This window comes from Hylobates moloch, unplaced genomic scaffold, assembly GCF_009828535.3.
Source record: "Hylobates moloch isolate HMO894 unplaced genomic scaffold, HMol_V3 SCAFFOLD_1, whole genome shotgun sequence".
In the NCBI taxonomy this organism is placed as follows: domain Eukaryota; kingdom Metazoa; phylum Chordata; class Mammalia; order Primates; family Hylobatidae; genus Hylobates; species Hylobates moloch.
In genome coordinates, this window is record NW_026652276.1 from 157828668 (window position 1) to 157853918 (window position 25251).

Consider the following 25251-nt stretch of genomic DNA (forward strand, 5'->3'; position numbering starts at 1 on the left):
AAAACATTTGTTTTTCTTTCTCCTAGAAGATGCCTGAGAAGATCTGATGACTGAAAATAGCTGTGTATAGCTGTTTAAATTACAGTTTTTAAAAGTTCATGTTAATTATGTAGTCCACAGGAAGAAAGGGGACTAAAGGAACTTTATAGAATGCCATGTGTCTTAGTACTCCTGCTGATCACTGTGAGCTAAATGTTGTGTAGTACAACTTTCAGTCCAAATTTTTAATTGAAGCCCAAAGATATTTACAACCCAACTCTAAATAATTTATAAAATATGGACTATAAAATTTAACAATCAAAATTACATGTTAACTTTTCCTAGGATTTCTGGATTTCCTCGCAACCTTAGCACTTTAACAAAAGGAAAAATGCAAAATTACTGAATGATGAAGATCATACTCTGAGTCTAGTACAATGTATATACCTGTAACTTTCCACAAGTCCACACATAAGCAAAATTTGGAAAAAAATGATTAAGTACATCAAATCAAGTGAATTTGGAACACAGTGGGGTTTAGAATGGAGCAGATCCGTTTCCATAGTAGTATGGGAGGGATGGTCAGCTCCTCCACAGATGAGTGATGAAAATAGCCTCATGCTACTGTCATGTTGAACAATCTTTATGTGCCAATACAAATTTTTCTCAATTAATATGAATAGCAATACCATAAGTACTATTATTAGCTTCCATTAAGATTAAGTAAGTTTTAGAACAGTTAAATAATCTGCTCAAGGGCACATTATTGGTAAGTGGGAAGCCAGAATTTGCACTAGTTACTAAAAAACTAAATGTAGAGTACATGAAAATTAACATTTTCAGTCATTTCAAGCTTAAAAACAATGGAGAGGAAGGATATCACAAGAAAGAACTATTCAAGAATGAAGACATAAAATGAAATAATTCTGGGGAAAAAAGGAATAAAACATTTATCACACCTTTATTCAAAATACATGTGCATTTGGTTATACCCATATTGTACACTCAGAGAACATGCATATGTACCATCATAGTTGGCATTAAACAGGAGCAGAAGTCATGAGTCTCATGTCAAAGCTTACAGAGTACACACATATCCTTTTTTTCTGTCTAACCTCAAGTGAAATCCTTAACCAGAGTTATTAGGAAGGGAAGTCATAGATATTTTAATAAAAATTGTTTGCCTAATGCCCTGCTCACTAATTGGGCAACTTATATCGTGGGTGGGTCAAATTCAATGCAATAAGAAAATGCAAAGTTATGGTTGGATATCTAGCCCTAAATTTTCATCATGTATTTAAAAGTCATGTTATTTACTGCACTTAGTTAAAATAGGTTCTATCTCCAGAATGAAGTTAAATGTGATATTATTGATTACATCAAAGCCTGGGCTGGGAAGTGGACGCTATCAGAAGAAGGAAGACAGCCTTTTACCCCAGCATCACCTATTCATTTTGCTAGGGTCATGAAGGAAAAATATGAACACAAATATATGAATAGAAACTTGAGATTTTAAAAATTGGCAGGGAAGAGAGTATAGTGGAAACATAGGCAAACTTATTATGAATAAAAAGGGTTTTGAAAATGATGAGAAAGAAATCCCTGAAAATAATTGTATCATACTGTGAAGACTCCCAGTTTTCTTAAAGATATTTAAAAATCAATAGGTAAATATATATGTGGGGAAAAAAAGAGAAGCCTAAAGATAATATATCATTATAAATTGAATATCAAATGTTTGTCAAAGTTAAAGTTGTACCAGACAAAGCTAAACTAGCAAAGAAAAGTGTATTTGAGATTATTAAAATAGGAGAAGATTGAACTCAACTCTTGCAGGAATGTTTTTAAATACTGGAGTGACCTAGTGAAAAAAGTACTAGAGGACATCGGGGTGGGGTGAACAGTAGGATATGCCAAGCACATTGGGTTATTCCTGAGTTTGCAAATGCTTTTCTCTATGATTAGGCCATCTGTGTTTGCCAATTAATGCCCATAGAAGTTAGGTACCTACCCTCCTACAGAGACGGGGAGCTCAGAGCACTGTTTCCTTCAATGTTAAAATTTCAAAGACCCGGTTCCTATTTCCTTGAGAAAGAAAATTCCTGGTTTGCAAAACTGGCAAGAGGCTGGGAGAAGATTTACATATATTACAAAGGGGCAGAGAAAGAATTTACAATTGCAAGTTTTCTAAAATAAGTCCTTTAAGAAAAAAGAGGTCAGGGGCCTATAGCCAGGAAGAAATCTGCCTAATGCTTAATCAAGCTGAAGTGAATTTCAAGGCCTTCTCAGTTAGGTTCTAGTAAGCTAACAATTAGAAATGTATAAACACCAGTGCTTTTTTCTTTTGCAGAAAAGCAATATAGGTTCTGGCATTTTAGGTTCACTTTTTCCCCTCATCCAACAAATATTTACTGTGAAACTCTAAAATAACAGTGACTACACCAAGGACTAAAAGATATTGAATAAGACAAACTCTCTGGCCAGAAGGTTCTCATAGGCTAATGGAAGTAAAGGTGAGTAAACAGGTAATGAGAAAAAGTTTTAAAAGTGATATGTCTGCAATGCTATGGGAGCAGACAGGGCAGAACGCAACTCCATCTGGGGAATTTGAGAAAGTCAAATAATGTTCACAGAGGAAGAAAACCGAGTACTAAAGGAAGACAGCGAGAGATGGGGACACCAGGCATGAAGAACAGTGTTTGCAAAATGTCAGAGGAGTGAAAAAGCAGCATGTCAGTTCATCGAAAAATGAAAGCTTTCTGTGGATAGAATGTAGGGAAAACGTGAGGCAGTGACAGAAGATTTCTATTTTCTGTTCTGGTAAGGAAGTTGGTTTTCAGCTAATATATATTGGAGAGACTATAGTATTCAGACTTAGATTTTAGAAACAGACCCTTGGGATACAAGGGAAATGAGATACAACAGAATCCCGGAGAAAGTGTGCAAAGATTTGGAAGAGAAAATGGATTCGAGATTTTTAAAATCAGGCTCACTACCTGGATATGGTAGCAAAAATAATGCAGGGATTAAAATTGACTTGGAAACTTTCCACTTAAAATGAAGCAATATGTAGTTCATTTTGAAAAGGGGAGTGAAGAATGAGGCATAAGTCTCAATTCATGGGTCTTCAGTAAGCTGAGGGTGATTCTGGATCTACATACCTTATGGTTGTTAAGAGAGTTCAGATAAGATGGTTATATGAAAATGTTTTCTAGAAAGGTCCATGCAAATATAAGACTCCATTTTTTCCCTCTTCTTTTGTAAACTTGTATTGGTTATCAATAAATAAATATATAAAGACTATCACTATCAAAAGTCAATGTGAATTTTTAAGATAATTTCTGAAGAACACAAAACATATCAAAAACTCAGTAATAATTATCAGAGTTACTCTGGATTTTGTATAGATCTGGCAAGAGAAATCTAATCTCAAAATTACAATCCTAGGATCTCTCTAAATAATGTGCTTTTTAATCTTGGCTCTGTGTCTGGTCCCTCTCTGCTTCAATTTCTCCTTTCTGCTTACAATTCCATTATGTTGATGAGTTGCAATTTTACAGGGGAGGTGCTTTGCACATAGCACTATTGTGACTGTTAAAATCAACCATAAAAGTTGCACATTTCTATGATTTAAAAAAAATCCGGATAATTCAAGAGGCGTTTAGAGAATAGGCAGAACATTGATATAGTTTTGCTGTGTCCCCACCCAAATATCACCTTGAATTGTAATATTCCCCATGGGTCAAGGGTGGGACCAGGTGGAGATAATTAAATAATGATGTTGGTCTCCCCCATACTGTTCTCGTGGTAGTGAATAAGTCTCAGGAGATCTGGTAGTTTTTTTCAATGGGAGTTCCCCTGCACAAGCTCTCTTGCCTGCCACCATGTAAGGCATGCCTTTCCTTCTTCTTTGCCTTCTACCATGATTGTGAGGCCTTCCCAGCCATGTGGAACTGTGAGTCCATTAAACCTCTTTTTCTTTATAAATTACCCAGTCTTGGGTATATCTTGATTAGCAGCATGAAAATGGACTAATACAAATATGTGTATATTTTACATTAAAATACAATTGATTATATGTTTAATGTATTTATTTTTGCATTCTTAGCTCAATTCCGAAACCAAAGAAACATTGAAACTATAAAAACGTTGATAAACCATGGTTTATCTGTTATGTTTTATTTAGGCTCTAACACAATAAATGCAATAAACTTTCAGTATATACTTTTACCAAGGAAAAAGACTATCCACTGACCTCAATTCTCATTTTGTGTTTCTATGGTAGTCTTCATGAATTTTTATAGTAATTATCTCAAACAGATGTTTTAGTCTCTTATCCTGATAATAAGAGATACAGTTGAACAAAAAGGAATAGTTTGGGAGAGCTCATGAGAGTGTGGTGGCATTCATGAAAATAGACAAAACAAGGGAACATTTAGGGGTGACTATAAAACATCAAAATGCATGTTTAAGTTTATTAGAATAGTGAATTATGAAAAAATTTTCTTAAAATTACATTTGTGAAGAAAGATAAATGGGGGAATACAAATATAAACATTTAAATCTCATTTTGAGTTTACAAAAATAAACCAAAGCATTTTCATTTTATATCTCAGCCTCTTTCATAGGGTATTCCAAATAAGTTTAAACAGTATATGCTTCAGTTAAGTCCTCAAAGTAAGGTGTAAATTGTAAAATGTAGACAATGATTCATTTATTTAGTCTGTTTTATAAATTTTATGTATTTCAGCAGGTTTGGTTATAATGCCTAGACCTTTGTGGGTGAGAAAAACAAAGTTATATAAATGCAAAGCAATCCTTTGAAACCATTTATGTTTGTAAATGTATGCCAAAAAAGATAGTATATTTAATATTAATACACAAAGGCAAGCATAAGGAGGATTCTAAATGTTTGTGACATCACGATCAAAATCTAGCTAAGAAATTGTCCTCAGAGAGACTAAAGAAGAAAAACAAGTTGCGTTGGTTCATACCTACACCAGTGATAGAACTACACAAATCACAGTAGTGATAATCAGATGTGTCTGTCCAGATTTAATGGGATACACACTTGGATAATCAAAGTCTCAAATAGTTCTATAGTGGGGACATCTGGTGGATGAATATGTCCTAACTGTGGCGCTGCTGATACGAAAAAGTTGAATTCCCATAGTGCTAAGCAGCAAAACTTCCATTTCTCTATGTAGATGGGTATAAATTAACCTGATATTTAGATATGTGCATGTTTAATGTACTCCTATATATACTCTGAAGTAATGTTATGCAACAGTTCTTATCCAATCAAAATAAAGTGTATCAATCCGAAACAAAATTTAATGTGAGGAAGAGGGATGAAATTATTTTCTGCTATTCTTGTAAGACCTTAAGAGTAGAGTAACATCTTATAAGTAAGATTCAGTTAACCTTATAAGTAAGATAAAATCAATAGCCTCAAAAAGTGGCTGGAATTGACAAGTTATGAAGTTGCCTGTGATAGCTATTGACCCAACTTTTTATTTTAATTTATTTGCCTGTGGTTTCCCAGATGACTTATGCCTGGAATGCTGAAGATTGAGCTTAAAAAGAAGACAGCTCCTAAGGGTTCCAATTAGCTGAGTTGATTAAAGCATTCATTGAAAGCAAAATCAAAAATTTAATGATTCCATATTCTCATAGATCAATTGCTGTTTGTTCAATGGCTGTGAGCCAAAACATGTCACACTGGACTCATCAACAATGCATGTCTTTGTATTTGAAGCACTGTGTGGCTGGCAGCATGCATCACTGTGTTGACAAACAACTTGAGAGTGCCTGTTTCTTGACTTCTTTGGAGGCAAAGGCTTATCTATTATTTACTGCCTTGGCATCCTCAGTTCTCCACCAAGAAGAACCCCAATCTAGTTCAAAAGCAGATTGGGGTATTGGTCAGAACTCATTTCAATTTTCTGTTCCTTTCGTCAAACTTCTGCTATTTGAGAAAGGTAACTTAACCTTTTTGAGTCTCAATTTCTTTTAAAGTAAAAAATAGATAGTAATACCGATGTCAAAAGGTTATTGTGAGAATTAGCTGAGATGACGTATACAACATTCATACATTCTTAGCGTAGTGCCTGACAGAAGATGGGCATTCAACAACTATTCATTGAATAAATGTTTTCAGCCACAGATACTCTGTATGAAGAGAAGTATAAAGAGAATCTCCACAGAGAAGCAAATGCCATTAGGTATGAAGTCCAGATGAATTTGTTTTACATAACCTGCCTGTCAAGAGACAATCTGGTTCTAATCAGACCAGAAGACAATAAATGGAGAAAAATTCTAGAGCATTGTTTCTTAGATTTTATGTGCATAGAAATTACCTGGGGATCTTTTAAGAATGAAGGTTGAGTCTGGGTGCGGTGGCTCATGCCTGTAATCCCAGCACTTTGGGAGGCTGAAGCAGGCAGATCATGAGGTCAGGAGTTCAAGACCAGCCTGGCCAGTATGGTGAAACCCCTTCTCTGCTAAAAATACAAAAATGAGCCAGGCATGGTGGGGCACGACTGTAGTCCCAGCTACATGGGAGGCTGAGGCAGGAGAATCACTTGACCCTGGGAGGTGGAGGTTGCAGTGAGCTGAGATCTCACCACTGCGTTCCAGCCTGGGCAACAGAGTGAGACTCTGTCTCCAAAAAAAAAAAAAAAAAAATTAAAAAAAAAAAAAAATTAAGGTTGTGATTCAGTGGGTTGAGTCTGAGAGGCTGCGTTTCCAGCAAACTCCAGGGGATGCATATGCTGCTATCCACTGAATACACTTTCGCAAGGCCCTAGAGCACTTGAATGCATGACAAGAAATACTGTGCTTAGATCTCTATTTGTCTAGACCAACATTCTATTTCCTAGCACAACTTAAAATTTATGTACTTATTTAACAAAAAATGATTTAGTGCTTCCTACGTGTCAGGCACTACTCTAGGTTCTAAGTATAAAGTAGCAACCAAGACAGATACAGATAACACCCTCATTTAGTCTAGTGGTAGTCAGACAATAAACATATTAACCAATTAATTAAAATAGGTTCTAGTGGTGATTAAAAGTATAATGAAAATAAACTGAAGTGACTGGGAGAGTGTGTATAGTCAATGAAATCTCCTCTAGGAAGGAGAAAATTGAACTGAAACCTGAATGTTGAAAAACAGGATTCTGTGTAAGACCTGAAATTTTCATACAAAGTGAAGAGAAAGTGCAAAACTGCTGAGACAACAATGGGCTTTGTTTGCAGGAAGAAAGGGAAAAAAGTCATTATGGCTAGAACATAAAGCTTCAACCTAAATGTGAGACAGTGATCAAAGCTGTAAAAAGGGACAAGATCATACCTGGAAGGATTGGGGATGGTACAGAAATCATTCTAAAACCATCAGGGAAATCCCAGATGTTGGTTCTTAGATGGGTCTTAACAGTTCCACAGAGGATTAAGGGTGGTGGAAGGAATGATCCTACAGGAAAGTACACCTGGCCAAACAGAACAAGATGATTGAAAAAGAGCTAAAATAAGATATGAGACACAAACTGGGCGGATGGCGAGGGGGGGGGTGCAGAAAAAAGCATAACTTAGAAGAGAAGAAAGGTCAAAATTGCACATTTATTTGGTTTACATGACAACAAACAAAAATGCATTACTTATGCCAGGCAAGCTAATCTAATGGCACCTTGTAGCAAAGTCTGCATTGCCACAGAATAAATATTTTTCTGAATAGAAAAGATTAGGTAACTACTAGAGGATAAATAAAAATATAACTTTTGTTAGCTATAGACTATAGCCCCAAACTTTTCTTGTTTCCACAGAATATTGGAAACAAAAGTGAGAGAAGGTAGATGGTACAATAAAAGACAGCAGTGAAGAAAATAAGCTATAAGAGAGCACCCCTTGCACTAAGAAAAAGCCTAGTAGAAAAAAGACTCGTCATTATTATGTCAAGTGTAAAATATTAAATGCTTTATACCATAATGATTTTCATACTCTACCTACCTATCTATATATCTACTATCTGTTTAGTACATTGTTTTATTGGGATACGTGCCAAACCCCAACACCAATAAAAACAAAATTTAAGAGCTCCCACAGATTAGAGTAGCTAAATAAGAATGAATAATAAAATGTTTACTCAATTGCAATTTTAATGAGCCTTCTTTACTTACTAGTGAGTAATGATTTAAGGCCTTGCAATGTAGTGGCTATTAACACGTAGGTGCATTCCAATTGACTTCTGAGTTTTGTCTCATGATTAAAGTCTCTGCAGGCTAGTAGTTATTGACATGTTAGAGCATTTCCAATTTACTCTGATTTTCTGTCTTGTTTTTAAAATATATGAATAAAGGAGTGTGCCTTAAAATGATGCTCCTAACTCCCCTGAGAAACAGCTTGGAGAATTTTGTTCAGTAGCCACTCTAAGGAATGGCAAGGTGAGTCACCCTTTCTAACCTGAATGCCTAATGCAAGGCACACACTTTTTATATGTTCACCCGGAATTATGATTATATTCTGTGGCAAAATAGCAGGTGAATTTTTGTTTGATTGTGTATCACTTCATTCTGTTCTGTTCCATTGACCTCGTTAACCACCTATATTAATCAACTAAACCATAGAGTTCAGACTTTTTCTCCTACCCTGTTTTGGTTATTCTGTTGGTTGTTTTTGGCATTTATTAACAGCAACAATGTTTTGTTTCTCATTGGCCTTTTATGTATCTCATTTCACGCATTCAGCAAATATTAAATGAGTGTCAATTTTGGGGCCAATCTCTAGAGTGTCAAGGGTAAAGTGAGGGAGTGGAGCGAGATGAGGCTAGGAAGAGAAACGTAGCCAGGTCATTTGAGATCGAGGTCTTGTAAACTTTTGAAAAATCTGGCCTTTATCTTAAGAGCAACCGGGAACTAATGAAAAATATTAAGCACTGGAGTGACACCACATTACTTCTGCCATTAGTTTGTTTTGTATTGCTTCCCTCTCTCTCCAGGTGGGATCACCTTAAGCAGTGACTTTATAATGTTATCCCATCATTTACATTTCCTGTCTATTTCCAACTAACAAACAATTTTTTATGAAAGAAGAAGGTTGCCAATTATATGAAAATAAGTACTCTGAGAGACACAAGAGAGTTTGTAAATAGACACCTATTAGTTGGTTCCTGAAAACGTATGATAGATGCTATGGATAGAGTCATTATTTGTAAATCATAGCTCCTCTCCAAAAAAGAAATAAAGAGGGGACATGCTTTGTTGACGCTCCTTATTACAACTTAATGGTACAAGTATAAAAATTAATACTTAATCGGCAGGTATCTGTGGTGTAAGAATACTCTCAGCAATGTGCTTGATATACCCTGATAATGAAAGAAGCCTCATTTAGGGTCATGAGTGTATGTGTGTGTATATGTGCTTGTTCCTGGCGTTCTATTAACATCTGGCTATAGTAGGCAATCCCTCTTTTGGCTATGTTTTTTTTAAGTAAGATCAAAAGAAAGATATTATAACTTATCTGGGTGTCCCTCTGGTTTCAATTGCTCATTTTACATTAATTTAACAATAATAGCTGTTGGTGGTCATGTTTTCCCCAGGAGAAGAAGTTGACAGACAGCTGTGCAGAGATGCCATCTTCCCCATCCCTGTGGCCTGTGAGGCCCCGTGCCCGAAAGACTGTGTACTGAGCACATGGTCTACATGGTCCTCCTGCTCACACACCTGCTCGGGGAAAACGACAGAAGGGAAACAGACACGAGCGCGATCCATTCTGGCCTATGCAGGTGAAGAAGGTGAGTCGCCAGCTTCAGACGCCATCTAGGTTCGTTTCAAAAGTTAGTGTGCATCTTTTTTGTGTAGCCTGGATAAGATGATATTCTATGAAAATCAACAACCAGAAATTCAGCCATCCAAGATTTAATATCTGTTGATGTGCTGAGCAATTTGATTCTGTTCCCCAAAATTAATCTTGAAAATGTATCTCTAACAAAGGAGGAAAGACTTTTTAAAAGTGAACTCATTTTGCTTTTTCCCACCCTTCCAGTCATTAGAGTTCTTTGTAAACCAAAGTGTTACCTTTAAAAAGGTGTGAAAATGGCTCCAAAATTCCAGATCTTTCATTGGTTTTTTTCTGAATTTCAGAAGTCAGTTTTATCCTTTGAAAATCATATCCTACCTTCTCATAAATAAGTATATATATCCAATAATAAAGTTTATTTAAAATGACAAGAATAGCTACTGTTCAACCAAACATTGCAATTTTCAGTTTCTTTGAGTTTCTTGAACATAGGCTCTGAGATCCAGAAATCTCTTATGTAAATTTTGTTCATTTTTAAAGTATGTTGCTCCTAAATCTCTTCACCCTATAGGGTGAATAAAGCATGTTTGTCACATATTCAGACCTCACTTGCAAGCTTTATTGCCAAGAAATACAAAGCTCTTGGTAATTGTCTCCCAAGATGATATCCAAATGCTAATTTGGCCTCTGTGTGACTGGGTAATATAATGTCATACTTAATCTTGTCATTCTGAAAAATAACACGAGAGTGAGAAAAGCATAAAAGTAAATCGAGTTTGTTCACATTAAGGTATGTTCTTAAGAATATAAGTGTATATTATTTAAACATTATCAAGCTAAATGACTCTTTGTTTACATTTAGCACTGATAAATAATTATCTCTATTTGTAATAAGTATAACATTTTATGTTTTCCCCAAATTATCGATTTGGGGAGAGTTTTGTGTTGCCTATACCTTTCTCTACTTATCTGTTTATGAAGTATTTTAGTGATAGAAACATAGTGTTCCTAGTCAAATTTGCTATCTGTGTGTGTAATAACTATGCAAATCTATAACTACCTTGGCCTTTGCACATGAATGTTACATGAGCAAAACAAACATTTAACATACAAAAAAGCCAACCTGTGTGAAATTTTAGAATTTTCTTTGTAGTGTTCAAAAACTTTTTCCTACCACCTTAATGTATACTTAACTCTTTGCTACAAAAAAAGTGTATCTATTGAAAAATAGAACCTTTTACAAATAAAATTATATTTCTTGTGTTGTCAAACAATGACTCTAACCTTGTGAAGATTGTATGCAGGCTTCAAACTCTATCAGCTCAGATTATGCCTTGGGCTTCATTAAAATTAGATCTGTGGTCACCCTGCTTCCTGTAAATTCATTATACTCTGCAGACACTTGCTGTGTGACAATTAATGAGTGACTTTTCACCCCCCCCCGAGTCACATGGCAAGGATTTTGCTATGCTTGCAGAACTCACCAGATCATTATTCCTGTAGACATGATGCTTCACACTGGAAGGTCATGAAATGTTTTAAAGGCAGAAATTTGTGATTGCTCTTTGATAGGTGTCATCCACTTAGTTTGAAAGGGTAGGGCTTCAATAATTTTTAATTAAGTTTAGTGGTTGCATTATAAGCAAGTCATGCTGGAAAGTTATAGATGTTTATATAGTAAATCATAAAGGCATTAATTCAAAACAATATAGTTTTGTTTTAATTGACATGTAATAATTGTATATATAGGGTGCAGTGTGATGTATCAATATATGGATAAATTGTGTAATAATCAAATCAAGGTAATTAGCATATCCATCACCTCAGACATTTATCATTTCTTTTAGCAAGGGCATAGAGAATCCTCTCTTCCAGCTATTTTGAAATATATAATACATTATTGTAAAGCATAATTTTAAATGGAAGCCATAAAAGAAACTCTGTCAATGCTACTTGTCTCTGCTGCTATTTACCTCTGTTAATAACATTTATAAAAGCTGCTATAATTATATGAAATTTATACTTCAAAGTCTATTTAGTACCTATTATTTGTTGGACACTGAAACATGTTTTATGAGAAATTTGTACTTCAAAGCCTACTTAGCACCTATTATTTGTTGGACACTGAAACACATTTTCTCTTACTCAGAATAAATCTTTCCTAATTCTGAACTATTTTTAATGATTTAGGAACAGCATCTGCAGGAAGTTTTAAAATATGTTTCTCTGCCACTTAGATAATCCTTTGCAATTCTACACAAAAGTAGGTCTTTCTATTATTCTTCAAGAATTAGTGCTTTGTGTCATAAATGTTCTTAAATTTCTGTGGATCAGACACTGATTGTGTTAACTTTAAAGGGAAGTGCCACATTTGAGAAATGATATATGGAGTGTTCAGACAAGAAATTATATTATTTTCTAGGGAAATAACATATAGGACAAGTCCATGTGAAAAGTAGATCTGGATTTATGAAATAAATGCTCCAACCTATACTTTCATTTGCCTTAATCAGAATGCCACTATTAAACAATACTGAAGGCTAGATAACTCCTTGTAATTAATAAGGACAGGCTAGGTTGTGCTTCAGTAATGGACAGCCCAGACATTCAGGAGCTTAAAAGAACAAAGCTTCATTTACTTCTTCCTCATGGAAATTTAGCTACAGTTTTGGGTAACTCTCCAGGGCAATTTGTCCTTCATGAAATGTCACAACATTGCATCACCATATGAAGACTTGGTTCCACAATCTTCATGTGCCAGAGGAAGAAAATACTTGGAGAATCTATCTGTCGATTTTAAGCATCAGCAAGTAAATTCTCCCATCTAAGAGTGATTTATGTCATTTCTCACATTTCATTGTTAATGTGAGTTGTATAACTGCCTAACTTCAAGGAGAATGAGGGAAATATAATCCTACTGTGTGCTAAAACAAGAGGAGTATTGACTAGTACTCTTACCCCGATTTACTCAGTGTTCTTATTGTGTATCAGTGTGTATATATGTATCTATCTATCTATCTATCTATCTATCTATCTATCTATCTATCTATTTATCTATCCATAGGTAGATGATAAATAACTATTCCATATGGCCCCAATCCGGTAGATAAAACAGGGCTCTCTGTTGTGAAAATGTTAGGATTAATTATTTTTGTTCCTCTTAAGTGAATGACAGAATGATAGAATGGCACTTTCTCTTCCTCATACTGTACTTCTTTTCTTTCTTTTCCTTTTGCTTTTCCTTTTCCTTTCCTTCACTTCCTTTTATAGCTAGGCTCTTTTTCTCCTTTCCTGAACAATTCTATCCAAAAAGCCGTTTGGTAAAGCCAAGCAGCTGGGCATCTGTGCCAGCAGATGGGAGGTCTGCGGTGATCTAGAGTGGGTTGTCAGAGCCCAACTGGGTGAGGAGCAACCAAAGTGGGAAAAGAGGTGGCCTGGCATGCAGTGTCAGAGCCACTGAGCAGGGTGAAGGACAGGGGGCACATGGGTTGTATGAGAGGATAGAAGAATGACTCAACACTGAATGTGGGAGCATAGCAAGGTCAAGAGAGAATCCCAGCATCAAGGCGGCCAGCCCAGTGTGGGGTGTCACAGCCAGACACAGTTGAGGAGGGTTTCTGTCATGTGGGTGGCCTTATGTAGGATGTCAGATCACGAGCAGAGTGATGAAGATATCTTGTGGGTATAGCAATAGAGATGACAATGGGAGATGGAGTGTGGAGTGAGAAGGAATTGGCAAAATAAGTACATGTATTAACATAATAAGAGTTGGTTTTTTTATTGCTGGAGAAGAGAGTTGCAAATATGTTAGGAAAGAAAACTAGTACACTGTGGTACAGCATTGGAATTGGATGTTATTAATTTATTTGAATTCATGGTGTTCAATTTGTAAAGATAAATATAGAATAAACATCAATGTAAGTGTGCAAATATAAATATGTACATATTATATACATATATACATATATTACCCTCATTCACTGAAAAGACCTGAAAGCAGCAAGACCTCAACAGCAGTAAGTAGATGCAGCAGTCAGATCTTGGTTTCTAATACTATTGTCTAATAAAAGGAACAAGGGAAACTTTGAGAAATGGCTGATTCCACAGCTGCAATAGAAGAAGTACAAGATGGGCCAGGGGGATCTTGTGGTAGAAAGTAAAGAGAATTGTCAAAAGCCCACAGAAGCCAACTTGAATGTTCTCCCACTGACCACATTTGCAAACAATTTTAATAACAAAATAATAATACCAACAGACCATTAAATAGGAAACCATGGATCCAAATTTTATATAAATAAATAAAGGAATAAATTCAATCTCATGAAAAGCATTGTAGTTATATAGTCTCAAATATTTCCCTAATAGAGAAGTCTAACAGACACCCCCTTAATCTGGTGGACTGAAGTCAGCATTATCAATAATGAAGCAAACCAAAATCTTGTGTCCTCAGTGTGATATAATGAGAATATGATATCACTTCTGCGATAACTCTGTCAAAGATGCATATATAGAATCTAGTCATGAGGAAACATCAGATAAACTCTAATTGAAAGACATTGTACAAAATAATCTTTAATCTTCCAAAGTGTCTAAGCCATGAAAATGAAGAAACAATTGAAAAACTGTTCACGATTTAAGGAGACTAACAAAGTGTGACATCTAAATGTAATGCTTGATTCTGAACTAAATCATTTTGCTATAAAGGACATTTTGGGACAGTTGGCAAACTTGAATGCGGTCTGAGGATTCAATGGTAATAACTTGTCTGTTTATATTCTGATTTTCAGATAATTTCACTGTAATTTTGAAATTGGTTCAAAATTAAACATGAAAACAAATTTGTATATAATTGCTTTCTAAACAAGCTTTTTTTTTTTTTTGAGACAGAGTCTCTCTCTGTTGCCCAGGCTGGAGTGCAGTGGCCCAATCTTGGCTCACTGCAACCTCCACCTCCCAGGCTCAAGCAATTCTCCTGCCTCAGCCTCCTGAATAGCTGGGATTACAGGAGCACCACCATGCCTGGCTAATTTTTTCTATTTTAGTAGAAACGAGGTTTCACCATGCTGCCCAGGGTGGTCTCAAACTCCTGAGCTCAGGCAATCCGCCCACCTTGGCCCCACAAAGTGCTGGAATTACAGGCACGAGCCACCGTGCCTGGTGCTTTCTACACAATCTTGGGTAGCACATAACCTATTATCAATACACAAAAAATTGTCATAAAATGCTAATTATTGAAATGTCATTTGGAAACCAAATCACAAGTACTGGCAACTGGTGATAGGTAAGGTACTGGAGAAGGTAAAATTAGTTCTTTACACTTAAAAAAATGGTGTGTGTGTGTGTGTGTGTGTGTGTGTGTGTGTGTGTGTGTGTATCTTCCAGAGGCTTGACTTCTGGTTAAATAAAAGTGATTCACTTTTTAATATTCTTGCCTTAACATATAAATATTGTATAACTGTAGGAGTTGTCTCAAAAGATATTTTAAAGTTATGTTAGGAGATTCTAAAGGGAGACAACCTTTTAATACTTAAGCCTGGCATATTTTTAATATAAATAGTTGAATTTCAACAAAAAGTTAAAAATTAATGTTAGATTTTTAGCTTTATCAATTTTTTGAACCTGTATTGTAGATCCTAACAAACTTCATTTAAAAAGGAAAAGGTTATTTTTTAAATGTTTCCCACTGGGTATAACAATTTGTTAATTCTTATGATATAGTTAATTATTCTTACAGAGCAAAAAAAAAGGAAAGAATATTTATTTTTGTTAAGTTCAATATGACCTGATAGAACTTCATCAACCAAATATTAATGTCTTTACACCTATCTTATACAAGCAGAGAATAGATACAGGTGGAAATAAATTGTCATTTTTTTCTCAAATAATTAGTTGTCTTCAGAAGTCATATTTTACAATGCAAAACATTGAGAAGAATATTTTTATTTAACTTGTTCAATTTTTACAGCTAAATGATTTTAATTATAGTAACCAGGTAGTACCCATATTCCCTAGAGAAATTTGAAGAACCCAGGATTCATTACATGTATGCATATATAAATGTTTATATATATATATATATATATATATATATATATATATATATATATGTACTTACAACTCTGATTTCTAAGTAAATAGTATCACTTCCCCATTCTCCCACTATTGACCTTGAAAAGAGAGTTCTGCTTCAATCTGTCGCTACTTGACCGCCACACAGGATTTATGCAGGCTTCACGGTGGACAGTCTTCTGCCTGTTTCTGCAAAGAAAAACTGGGAGGTGGGGCTGTGCTGCAGCAGAATCTTCTGAGGTACCCCACAGCTAATGCTGTTCCAATTCAATACCCCCAAAGCATATCCTTGCCAATGCACTTTTCACCCAGCAGTGGTCTACTGTCAAAGGAATTCAGGCTACAATAGCAGGAAAACTTAGAAGCACCTTAAAAGTATAATTTATAGTATTATGATAACAGTACTCTTCACACTAATAGCTTCTTTATAACATAAGCGCAGTCTACTTTCTTATTGTTGTTGCCAATTACTTTCTGATGTGAACTCTATACTCCAATTGACTATGTCAATATTGTTAATTCCCAAGGTCACACCTGCCTGCATGCCTTTGCTGCTGTTTATTTATTTTTCTACTTAGATACTATTCTTTTCTCCTTCTGTCCCTTCACAGAATTCTGCTTGTTGAAATCCTACTCCTTCAAAATTTTTCTCAGTGCCTCTTTCAATCTGAGGCATTCTTCAGACTCCAAAAAGTAGTGAAATTGTACTCTTTGAATCCCAGTTATACTAAATACCACACAATATAATTATTTCATTCTATCTAGAATTATACTCATTTGTATGCTTATCTCCCCTACTACATTATGAGATCCTTGAGTGTAGCAGGAACTATTTTTAACCCCTGTAGGTATCCCTTGAAGCATCTCACATAAATGTTGCATGTATTTAATTATTGTTTTAAACAAGATCCTTTTTAAAAAATTTATCATCTGAATTGTAAGGACATAAATGCCAGAACCAGAAACATCATAGCTCTATTCAAATGTCTCCTAAGAAAGCTTTTATGAACTTGATGTGGGGAAGAAGAGTCACTTTTTTATTTCTAAGAAGTTTCACATAATAGCTGGTATTTTTGTATTACCACAGGAGTTTATTTACATAGCAGAATTTTATCAAAGTCTTATAACATTATTCCCTTTGATGGAATAATAGAAAATCAAAATGGTGGTATTAGTAAGAAACACATTTTTGATGTAAGAGGATTTTTAAAATTCTGGCTAATTTTGTCATAGGTCACGTTTTATACTTTCCCCAATACTATGGAAATATCCCCAGAAGTCTGGAATTACATCTTTCTGTAAATAGATAAATTCAGTATTATACCTATCAACTTTTCCACCATAAAATTATCCCCCAAACAGCATGATGCTGCTGCAATGACTAATTACTACAAACCATACCTTCAAAACTGCCATCTTCTTTTTATAATTAAGACCACATTGGGGCTTATCTGTGCAAGTATCCTGACATCAGACCAAAACTGCTGATGTATCTTTAATGTGTATTGGGGCAAGAAAATAAATAACCTTTATGTCTGTAAGCTTAACCGCTATCTCGCAGTTCCTCAACTGCGAGATAGTTTATGCTGATGTTGTAGAAGTTTTTTTCTTATCATTTTATTTCAAAGCCAACCAGTCAATTCCAATGTCAAAAACAATTTGAAGTTTTAAGATCAGATTTTAAACAGCATACTTAATAATCACAGAGAAAATAAGATAAATCAAGAAGCATATTCTTTGTGCAAGATCAGTACTTTTACTATTAACTATAAAGACATTATTAAAATAACTATATATAAATATACATATCTATTATGTCTATAATTAGCTTGTCTGAGAGTTAAGATTGGATAAATCTAGAACTTTGAAGAATGAGTAATAGGAGACTTATTTATTCTCCCCAGGCCAATTAGTATGTTTTGGGATTCATTTCTATTCAAATCCTAAACTTCTTTGTGGAGGCTTCCAGGGTCACAGAGCTGTGTGATGGAAGATAGGATATGAACTGTGACAGAGTTTCCACCATCATGAAGCAGAGAACATTAATGAAATGCTGTTTAATGCAGGTTATTCTGATGTTGAGTCTATGTTCAACACTGCATAAATGATTCTAAATTGCAGTTGAGTTCTCACATAAACTTTCTACTGATTTATTCCCTGAATAAAGGGATGTCTTTAATCATAAGGGAGGTGATACTGGAAGATCAGCTTAGGGTGTGGCCGGTGGCTTTACGTTTGATTTTTATCCAAATCTCACATCTTGAGACATCTTCCATGTTAGGGTCACTAGCTACTGAATCGCCTTTTCTTATTCACTTTTAGCTTTTTGAACCCTACTTTTCTAAAATCTAAAGCCCACCTCTTATTATATTCAACATTTCCTCTATTTACTATATTGCAGATATTTGTTATGAGCACTCAGGGTTCCCACCATTCCACATTTCCAACCAGTTCTTTTACATTCTAAGATGAAGTCCAGAGGCTGCATAAGTTCCAATAGACCAAACTGTCAGTAAAGTGAGCAACAAATTCTTCTAATACCCTGCTTTTAACAACATAAGAATTTTTGTTTTCATAATTGTCATCAGAAATAGCACAGAGTCAACAAATTGGCCTCCATAAATTCCTCACTGTTACTATGGTCACATCATTTAAGCTGTTTGGGTTCATCTGTTTAATAATTTTTAGCCCATAGAACAGTTGTGAATGTAAAATAAAATGCCACCTACAAAGTACTGATAATGGGGCTACCACATTTTTTAAAAGTCCAGAATAACTCTTACACCACATACTATTGATTACAAAATGCATCTGTTTTACCCTTTAACATCTCCGGAATAATTGCTTCTCACATTGGATGCATTTTTAAAACTCTGTGGCCAAGCAACAGTTATGGCATAGTCGTCATTGCTTGTACATGTGAACTTTGTTGTTATTCCTGATGGAGCGATTCCATGATGCTTCTGCAAAAAACAGACAAGCAAAAACTGCTAAGACCATTTGAGGAAAGAAAATAAATCCCAGTTGCTTGCTTAAAACTTTCATTGACACCTTCTGGGGCAATTAAAAATGCTACAACATCAAAACTTAAAAAGATGACTGTGAGCATCCTGGAAGAAAATTATGGAGACAAAAGGGGAGAACGCTTTTTTAAGCAACCCTGCATCATCGGCACTTTTGACATCACAGAAGCTGATACTCAATAGGAGGACAACATAGGCTTCAATGGGTGTGAATTAAAACTTGACTTGAAAGATTTGGAGTCTGAATGTAAATAAGTTTTAGAAATACCTTTCCCTTTATGTAAAAGAGCAATATTAAAAACTAACTCATAAAAAACTATTTCAATAAGCATACAATATAAATTAGAGCTGATCAGAAAGCATATCCCAGTTTAATATGCAGCCACTTCTTTTTCTTTGGGACATGTAAAATGATGGTGCATTGCACAGTCAATACAACTTGAAGAAATGCGGTATTATTGTTATTCAGTGACCTTCCCACTTCCCAGTAATACTCTGGAGCATTATAAAGTATCATTCAATGTTAATATCTCTGTTTCTAATCACCCTAAAACCTAATACATTAAAGCAGCGTTTCAAAAACTGTAACTAAGACTTGCAACTTGGGCAATAACATTTGAAAATACACTTCATTTTGTCCATCCACAAAGTCTCAATACCCATGTTTCTCCTTGGTCAGCAATGACATGGGCCTTGTTTGTACCTCATTTTCACTTTCTCTGGAGGGCAACAGCCTCTTTCTTAAACGTCTTCCATAGACCCCTAAAGCAAGTATCATGTAACTACAGAGTTTATATTTTAAGCCAGACCATGCCAACTGAGGTAAGATTAACACGTAATTTGCTTCCCTAGCAGTACAGCTGTGTGCTAAATAAGTGGCAGACATTGTTGTCAGCCATGTTAATTCCAAAGAACAGAGTATGGTAAGGTTCCTGTTGGCACCGTATCTAATCTGCTATCATTGTCCATTTTTTAGGTGGCATTCGCTGTCCAAATAGCACTGCTTTGCAAGAGGTACGAAGCTGTAACGAGCATCCTTGCACAGTGTACCACTGGCAAACTGGTCCCTGGGGCCAGTGCATTGAGGACACCTCAGTATCGTCCTTCAACACAACTACGACTTGGAATGGGGAGGCCTCCTGCTCTGTCGGCATGCAGACAAGAAAAGTCATCTGTGTGCGAGTCAATGTGGGCCAAGTGGGACCCAAAAAGTAAGAGCTTTAGAATGACAACAGTAAATCATGTAGCCAAGTGTGCAGAGAATTGGCTCAGGCTTCACTGGCTTCATGAAATGGAACATTTTGATGCTTGTCATACCTGTTCTCAAGAGTAAGATTTGTTTGTTTTGAAAGTCAGCCACTGATAAAGCTATAACAGCTTTGAGTTTTGTACTGGGGAACCATAAATTCTGTAGAAATCTTTCTATCTGGTGCCTACTTTCTGTTTTATAGTAGCACTTTCTGCTTTTATTAAGCTAGTGAAGCATTGAAAGAAGTGCTTGCTGTAAGCCTGGCTGATCAATAATGACAGTGTACTAAGTCCTGGCAGTGTAGGTCATCCATGACCTCCTATATACCCGTAGGCTATGGAGGCTGCCCAATCTAGTTTAATTGGGTAGAAGCCTTGTATGATCTGCCTTTCATTTCCCCTAGAAAACACTATATCAAAAATACCGAAGCATACTTACTGTACCTTTCAATGGTTAGAGTAAAAACCATTTACTTCCAAGAGAGAGCCTTGGGATAGGATGAGTGTTATTATAAGTAAAAAAACTATCAGTTTCTCAGGGTGCTTATGACTACTATAATAACAAGGCAAACACTTTGCTGGAGGGGAGAACAAAGAACCAGAGAGTTGACATATTATATGTGCCTTGTGAGAAGTATAAACAAAAATAATGGCATAACTGAGCTAATCAATTCATAGAGAAAATTAATAAATCAACTCTAAAAAAACTGAGGGTAAAAACCTTTATTTTTCAAAACTTAACATACTTTTTAAAAATTCAAATCGCCTTAGCCATGTAAGATATGAAATGATAAATGAGTCGATTTTTTGCATGGGTTTAAAAGTGGCCTCATATTTTCTAAATACTCAGCCAAGTGGTTAAATATTGTGTATAATCTTCAGCATGCTACCTAACTTATTCTGGCCAACAGTTTTCACAGTCTGTTGAAAGGATTTAATGAAAAATATAATAGTAATCTAAGCACTCAATAAATGTTAGAAATTGGTATTTTCCTTAAGAATTTCAGCTACTCCTTAGTGTTCCAGGAATATGAAAATAATGTCTCTGATGCATGAAAAACTCCAGGGAAACAAATATGAATCCCATTATGAGATGTTTGTATCTGGCCAGGGTTCCAGACATTAGGGATATTTCGCCCCACAACTTATTTGTTTATATTGCTTGAAATTAGGAAACATAGAAGACATGCCAATGAGATTTGAATAAATCGAAAGACTATTTCACATGTTTAATAGGTAGCCTCAAACCAATATTTTAATAGAAATTATGCTAAAGCTGTGATGAATCTAACTCAGGAAATTAATATGCAGTGTATTAAAATTCAAAAGTGGTAACAGCAAGAGCAGATGTCCCAAGTCCTAGAGGATTCTGACTCTTGCTGGATCAAGAGCAAAGGTAGAAATATTCACTGCGCAGGCACAGGACCAACCTGTTGTGGCGCAGGATGAGGGTTATTGTGCTGAGCTTCTACCAGTGAGCTCATTCTGTTCCTGTCCCATGGTTAATCACCTTTCAAATGTTGCTGTTGACATTTTCCTCACTTATATAAGCTACAAAATATTTTTCCTGAGTAATAGATGTACATATGTACAAGTCTATATGTGAAAAAGCCTGCTGGATTAACAGCATTAAATCAGTAGGAAGGTTATTCTGAAGCCCCATGTCATACTACCACAATAATTCATTAAAAATTTGCTTCACCCTTGCAGCCTCCATTCAATGACTCATATGCATCTTTAGACTTGTTAAATCAAATGGATGTACTTTACCTCTAAAATTCTAGAAAATCAAGTAAATACTGTGAATTCAAAAGAAAATATTATTGCCTTTCTCCCTACATGCTAGGTTAAATTCAGTGAATTGTTTCCAATACTAGGTATATGAACCAAAAAATGCAAATTAAAAATTTGTTTTAAACTTCTCTTAATAAAACAGATTACTGTGCAATGGTAAAATCAATGTTATTGATCTTATCTATCCTCCCAGTAACAAACTTCAGTTCCTATCACATCTGTTTAATTTGACCTTGAATAAGATTTGGGGGGAAATCAATTTCTTGATTTAAACCACAAACACTAAATACAAACAGTACAAAGGATAAAAGAAGCATGTTGACTGAACCAATTGCCTTGCCAAAGGAAGTCCAAATTCATTTTATTGGATGTAATTTAGGCTGTATAATTTATCTTTGTGTGTTCATTTAACAACTTTGTTGTTTGTAATTTTGTACTCCACAGTTAGCCAAGTATCTTGCTGTGACTATTTCTCAACTAAAACAGAATATTTGGAGGTTGTCAATGATAACATTGTAAATTTAATTGATTTATTCAGGGCTAATATCTGAGGAGCATGCAACTGACTAATGCTCTCTCATTGTTAAAGTTATAAAATTGCCTTATTTGAACAAAAGTGCCGACAATAATAATTACTGACCAATAATTTCATAGTTCCAAAAGAATTAACTGAATTATGTGTGGACTTTTGCCATATAGTGTTTCCTAGTTAAGAATGCAGGTTAAATTGTAATTCTACTGGTTTATAATCTAACTTGTAATAATAAATTTGCTTCTATGATTCAAATCTAAATTTATTTGTTGTCCATGACTTTGAATAGTCATAGAAATTAGGAAAATTCCAGCTCAAGATAAATCAAAAAGATTATCTTTGAAGTGTTGATTCCTATGTATTTTGAAATTCACTTCCAAATAAACACTGGGATTTTAAAGTAAGAGAGGAGAGCACGGATCTATATAATTGAATAAAGCATAATATTTATGTATGAGAAAGAAAATTTACCTACATAATTATAATACAAGATATGTAAAAAATGAAGTATCAACAAAATACTATAAAGAAATTATGGGAAATAGATTAATGATGTTGACTTTTTTCACTCATAGTTCACTTCTGAAAACCTGATTAACTTACTTGACAAAAGACAAACTTGAGCTACAAAATATTTGAATTCTCTTATATAGAGTATTTTAAAATCCTATTTCCCACTGATTTGCCAGTTTATTTTAGCAAGAACTATACTCGTTGTTTAGATTATTTTTTCATTGCCTGTTAGCTTACATGGCAGGGATTTATATGACTTCAAAAGAGAATTGCTTAGGAATCAGAATAAGTTATTTGTTACTTTTGATTATATGAATGATGTTATTATATTTTACTTTTCTAAGCTATTTCTTTTTCTAGTGTCAAGGCTCATGATCAGCATTTGACCTCTAGCAATAGTAACATCAGATCGTGAAAATGCAGGGAAGAATTGGGAAATTTAAAAATTATTACTTCTCAGCCTTTTGGCTAAGCTCAAGTGTAAAAAGTTATATACTAAGTATATTTTAAATAAGACAGTATATTTAAAACCTATACATCAGCTTCCTATTATCTCTTAAGAAGTGAAAGCTTATATGAAGTTAGACATTTCAGTGTTCTTCATCCTTATCTTTCTCTTGTGTTCCCAATAAATAATATATTTTTGCTGTTATTTTGAAAATAATAGTTAATTTTACTATAATTTATGTCAAAAATACAGTATTTTATTTTTCTTTAAACTACTGATTTACTATCTTTATTTATATTCACTGTTTTTGTTCCAAAAAAGATATTGCAGTTTATAAAAACATAAAAAAGGTTAAATCCCATAATTTAAAACTAAGGACTAATGGAAAAGAAAACACAAATAGATACACTAAATAGAAGTAGGAATAAAGCAAAAACTGCTTATCAGATTGATTTATACAGTTTTGTTATCTTATTATTAAATATATAGTTCTTAATAAAGTATTGTGTTTTGAGTATGTACTGTGTAAAGAATATACTCCATTATAAATGTATTTTACACAATACATATTTTGGAAAAATAAAGTGTAGAATAACCTGGAAACTTATAATAGGCAAAAGGCCTATTTAGTTATACAAATATGTATCATAGAATTAGATCCTTAAATTCATGTTTTAAATTTTCACAAAATTTTTCTTAAAACATATTAGAGTATAAATACTTATTAATGGAGAGATTGTTATAAGAGGATAAGGTATAAGTGTTATATTTGTTTCTAAATAGCATCATTGCTATTAGTAAATCTGCACATCTTGCCTTGAGAAGCTTTATTGAGGTCCAGTTTGAAACAATCAATTTAGTTGTATAGTTCTTGCCTGTAGCAGAAAGAAAGACTCCTGGAAGTTAAATAACACAGATGTGAGTGACTTGTTTTGCAATTTTACCAGTGAAAATTCTAGAGAAATTAAATTATCTGATTTTCTGCCTTACTATTGAAGCCTAATAATTTCCCTTTGCCTTTCTAGATGTCCTGAAAGCCTTCGACCTGAAACTGTAAGGCCTTGTCTGCTTCCTTGTAAGAAGGACTGTATTGTGACCCCATATAGTGACTGGACATCATGCCCCTCTTCATGTAAAGAAGGTATGGTCTGCAGACTTAGGAAGACTGTTCACCTAGAAAACCCCCTCGGTAGACTTCTGAGGTCTTCTGGCCTAGCAATGTTTGTGAGTTTTGCACAGGGCTATGTAAACCTGATTTGACATGCATGCCATAAAATGTTAGTTTCCCTCTAGGAAATAACATAGCTTTAGAATACCAGACAAGTGAGGTTTATGCCAAAACCTCGCTTGAAATTTTATGATATAAAGTGAAGGATTCTAAATCTTATTGTATTAATAATGTTTACTTTCACGTTAGTTCTGAAAGAATATATCGTGGTTCATGTATTTTAAAATGATATACAGTGCTTTTATCAGTACACATGGCTTTCAACCTACTTAATGGCAAAAAATAACATAGGACCAGATTTGCTACAGATTCAATTATGCAGCCCCAAGAATAGGAATAAAAGAAAGAGAAAAATGGCCAAATTGTTTCTCTGCCAACATGTAATGTGTCATGAGGAATTTATGAATATTTATTCCCAGTTTGGCTTAGTTTTTGCTTTTATTACTTACAGACAAAGACTCATTAGTATCAAGCCAAATACTTTGATAATTCTTTCTTTGCACTCTAGGACAGGGTCTTTTCTCATTGCTGATGAGAAAGGTGTCAACATCCTCCAGGTGACTTATGCAATAACTGAGCAAATTTTCCTGCAGTGTTACAAATGACACTGTCTCCTATTTCT

At 34.7% G+C, this 25251-nt stretch overlaps 1 protein-coding gene across 1 annotated transcript in view; it reads left to right on the forward strand.

Moving 5' to 3' along the window:
- The window catches only part of THSD7A (thrombospondin type 1 domain containing 7A), a 475310-nt gene that overhangs the window by 358080 nt on the left and 91979 nt on the right, over positions 1–25251 (forward strand). Inside the window, exons 7-9 of the mRNA XM_032760458.2 lie at positions 9575–9769; positions 19843–20077; positions 24427–24542. Of these exons, the coding sequence (XP_032616349.1) occupies positions 9575–9769; positions 19843–20077; positions 24427–24542 (546 nt within the window). The remainder of the gene's footprint in view (positions 1–9574; positions 9770–19842; positions 20078–24426; positions 24543–25251) is intronic.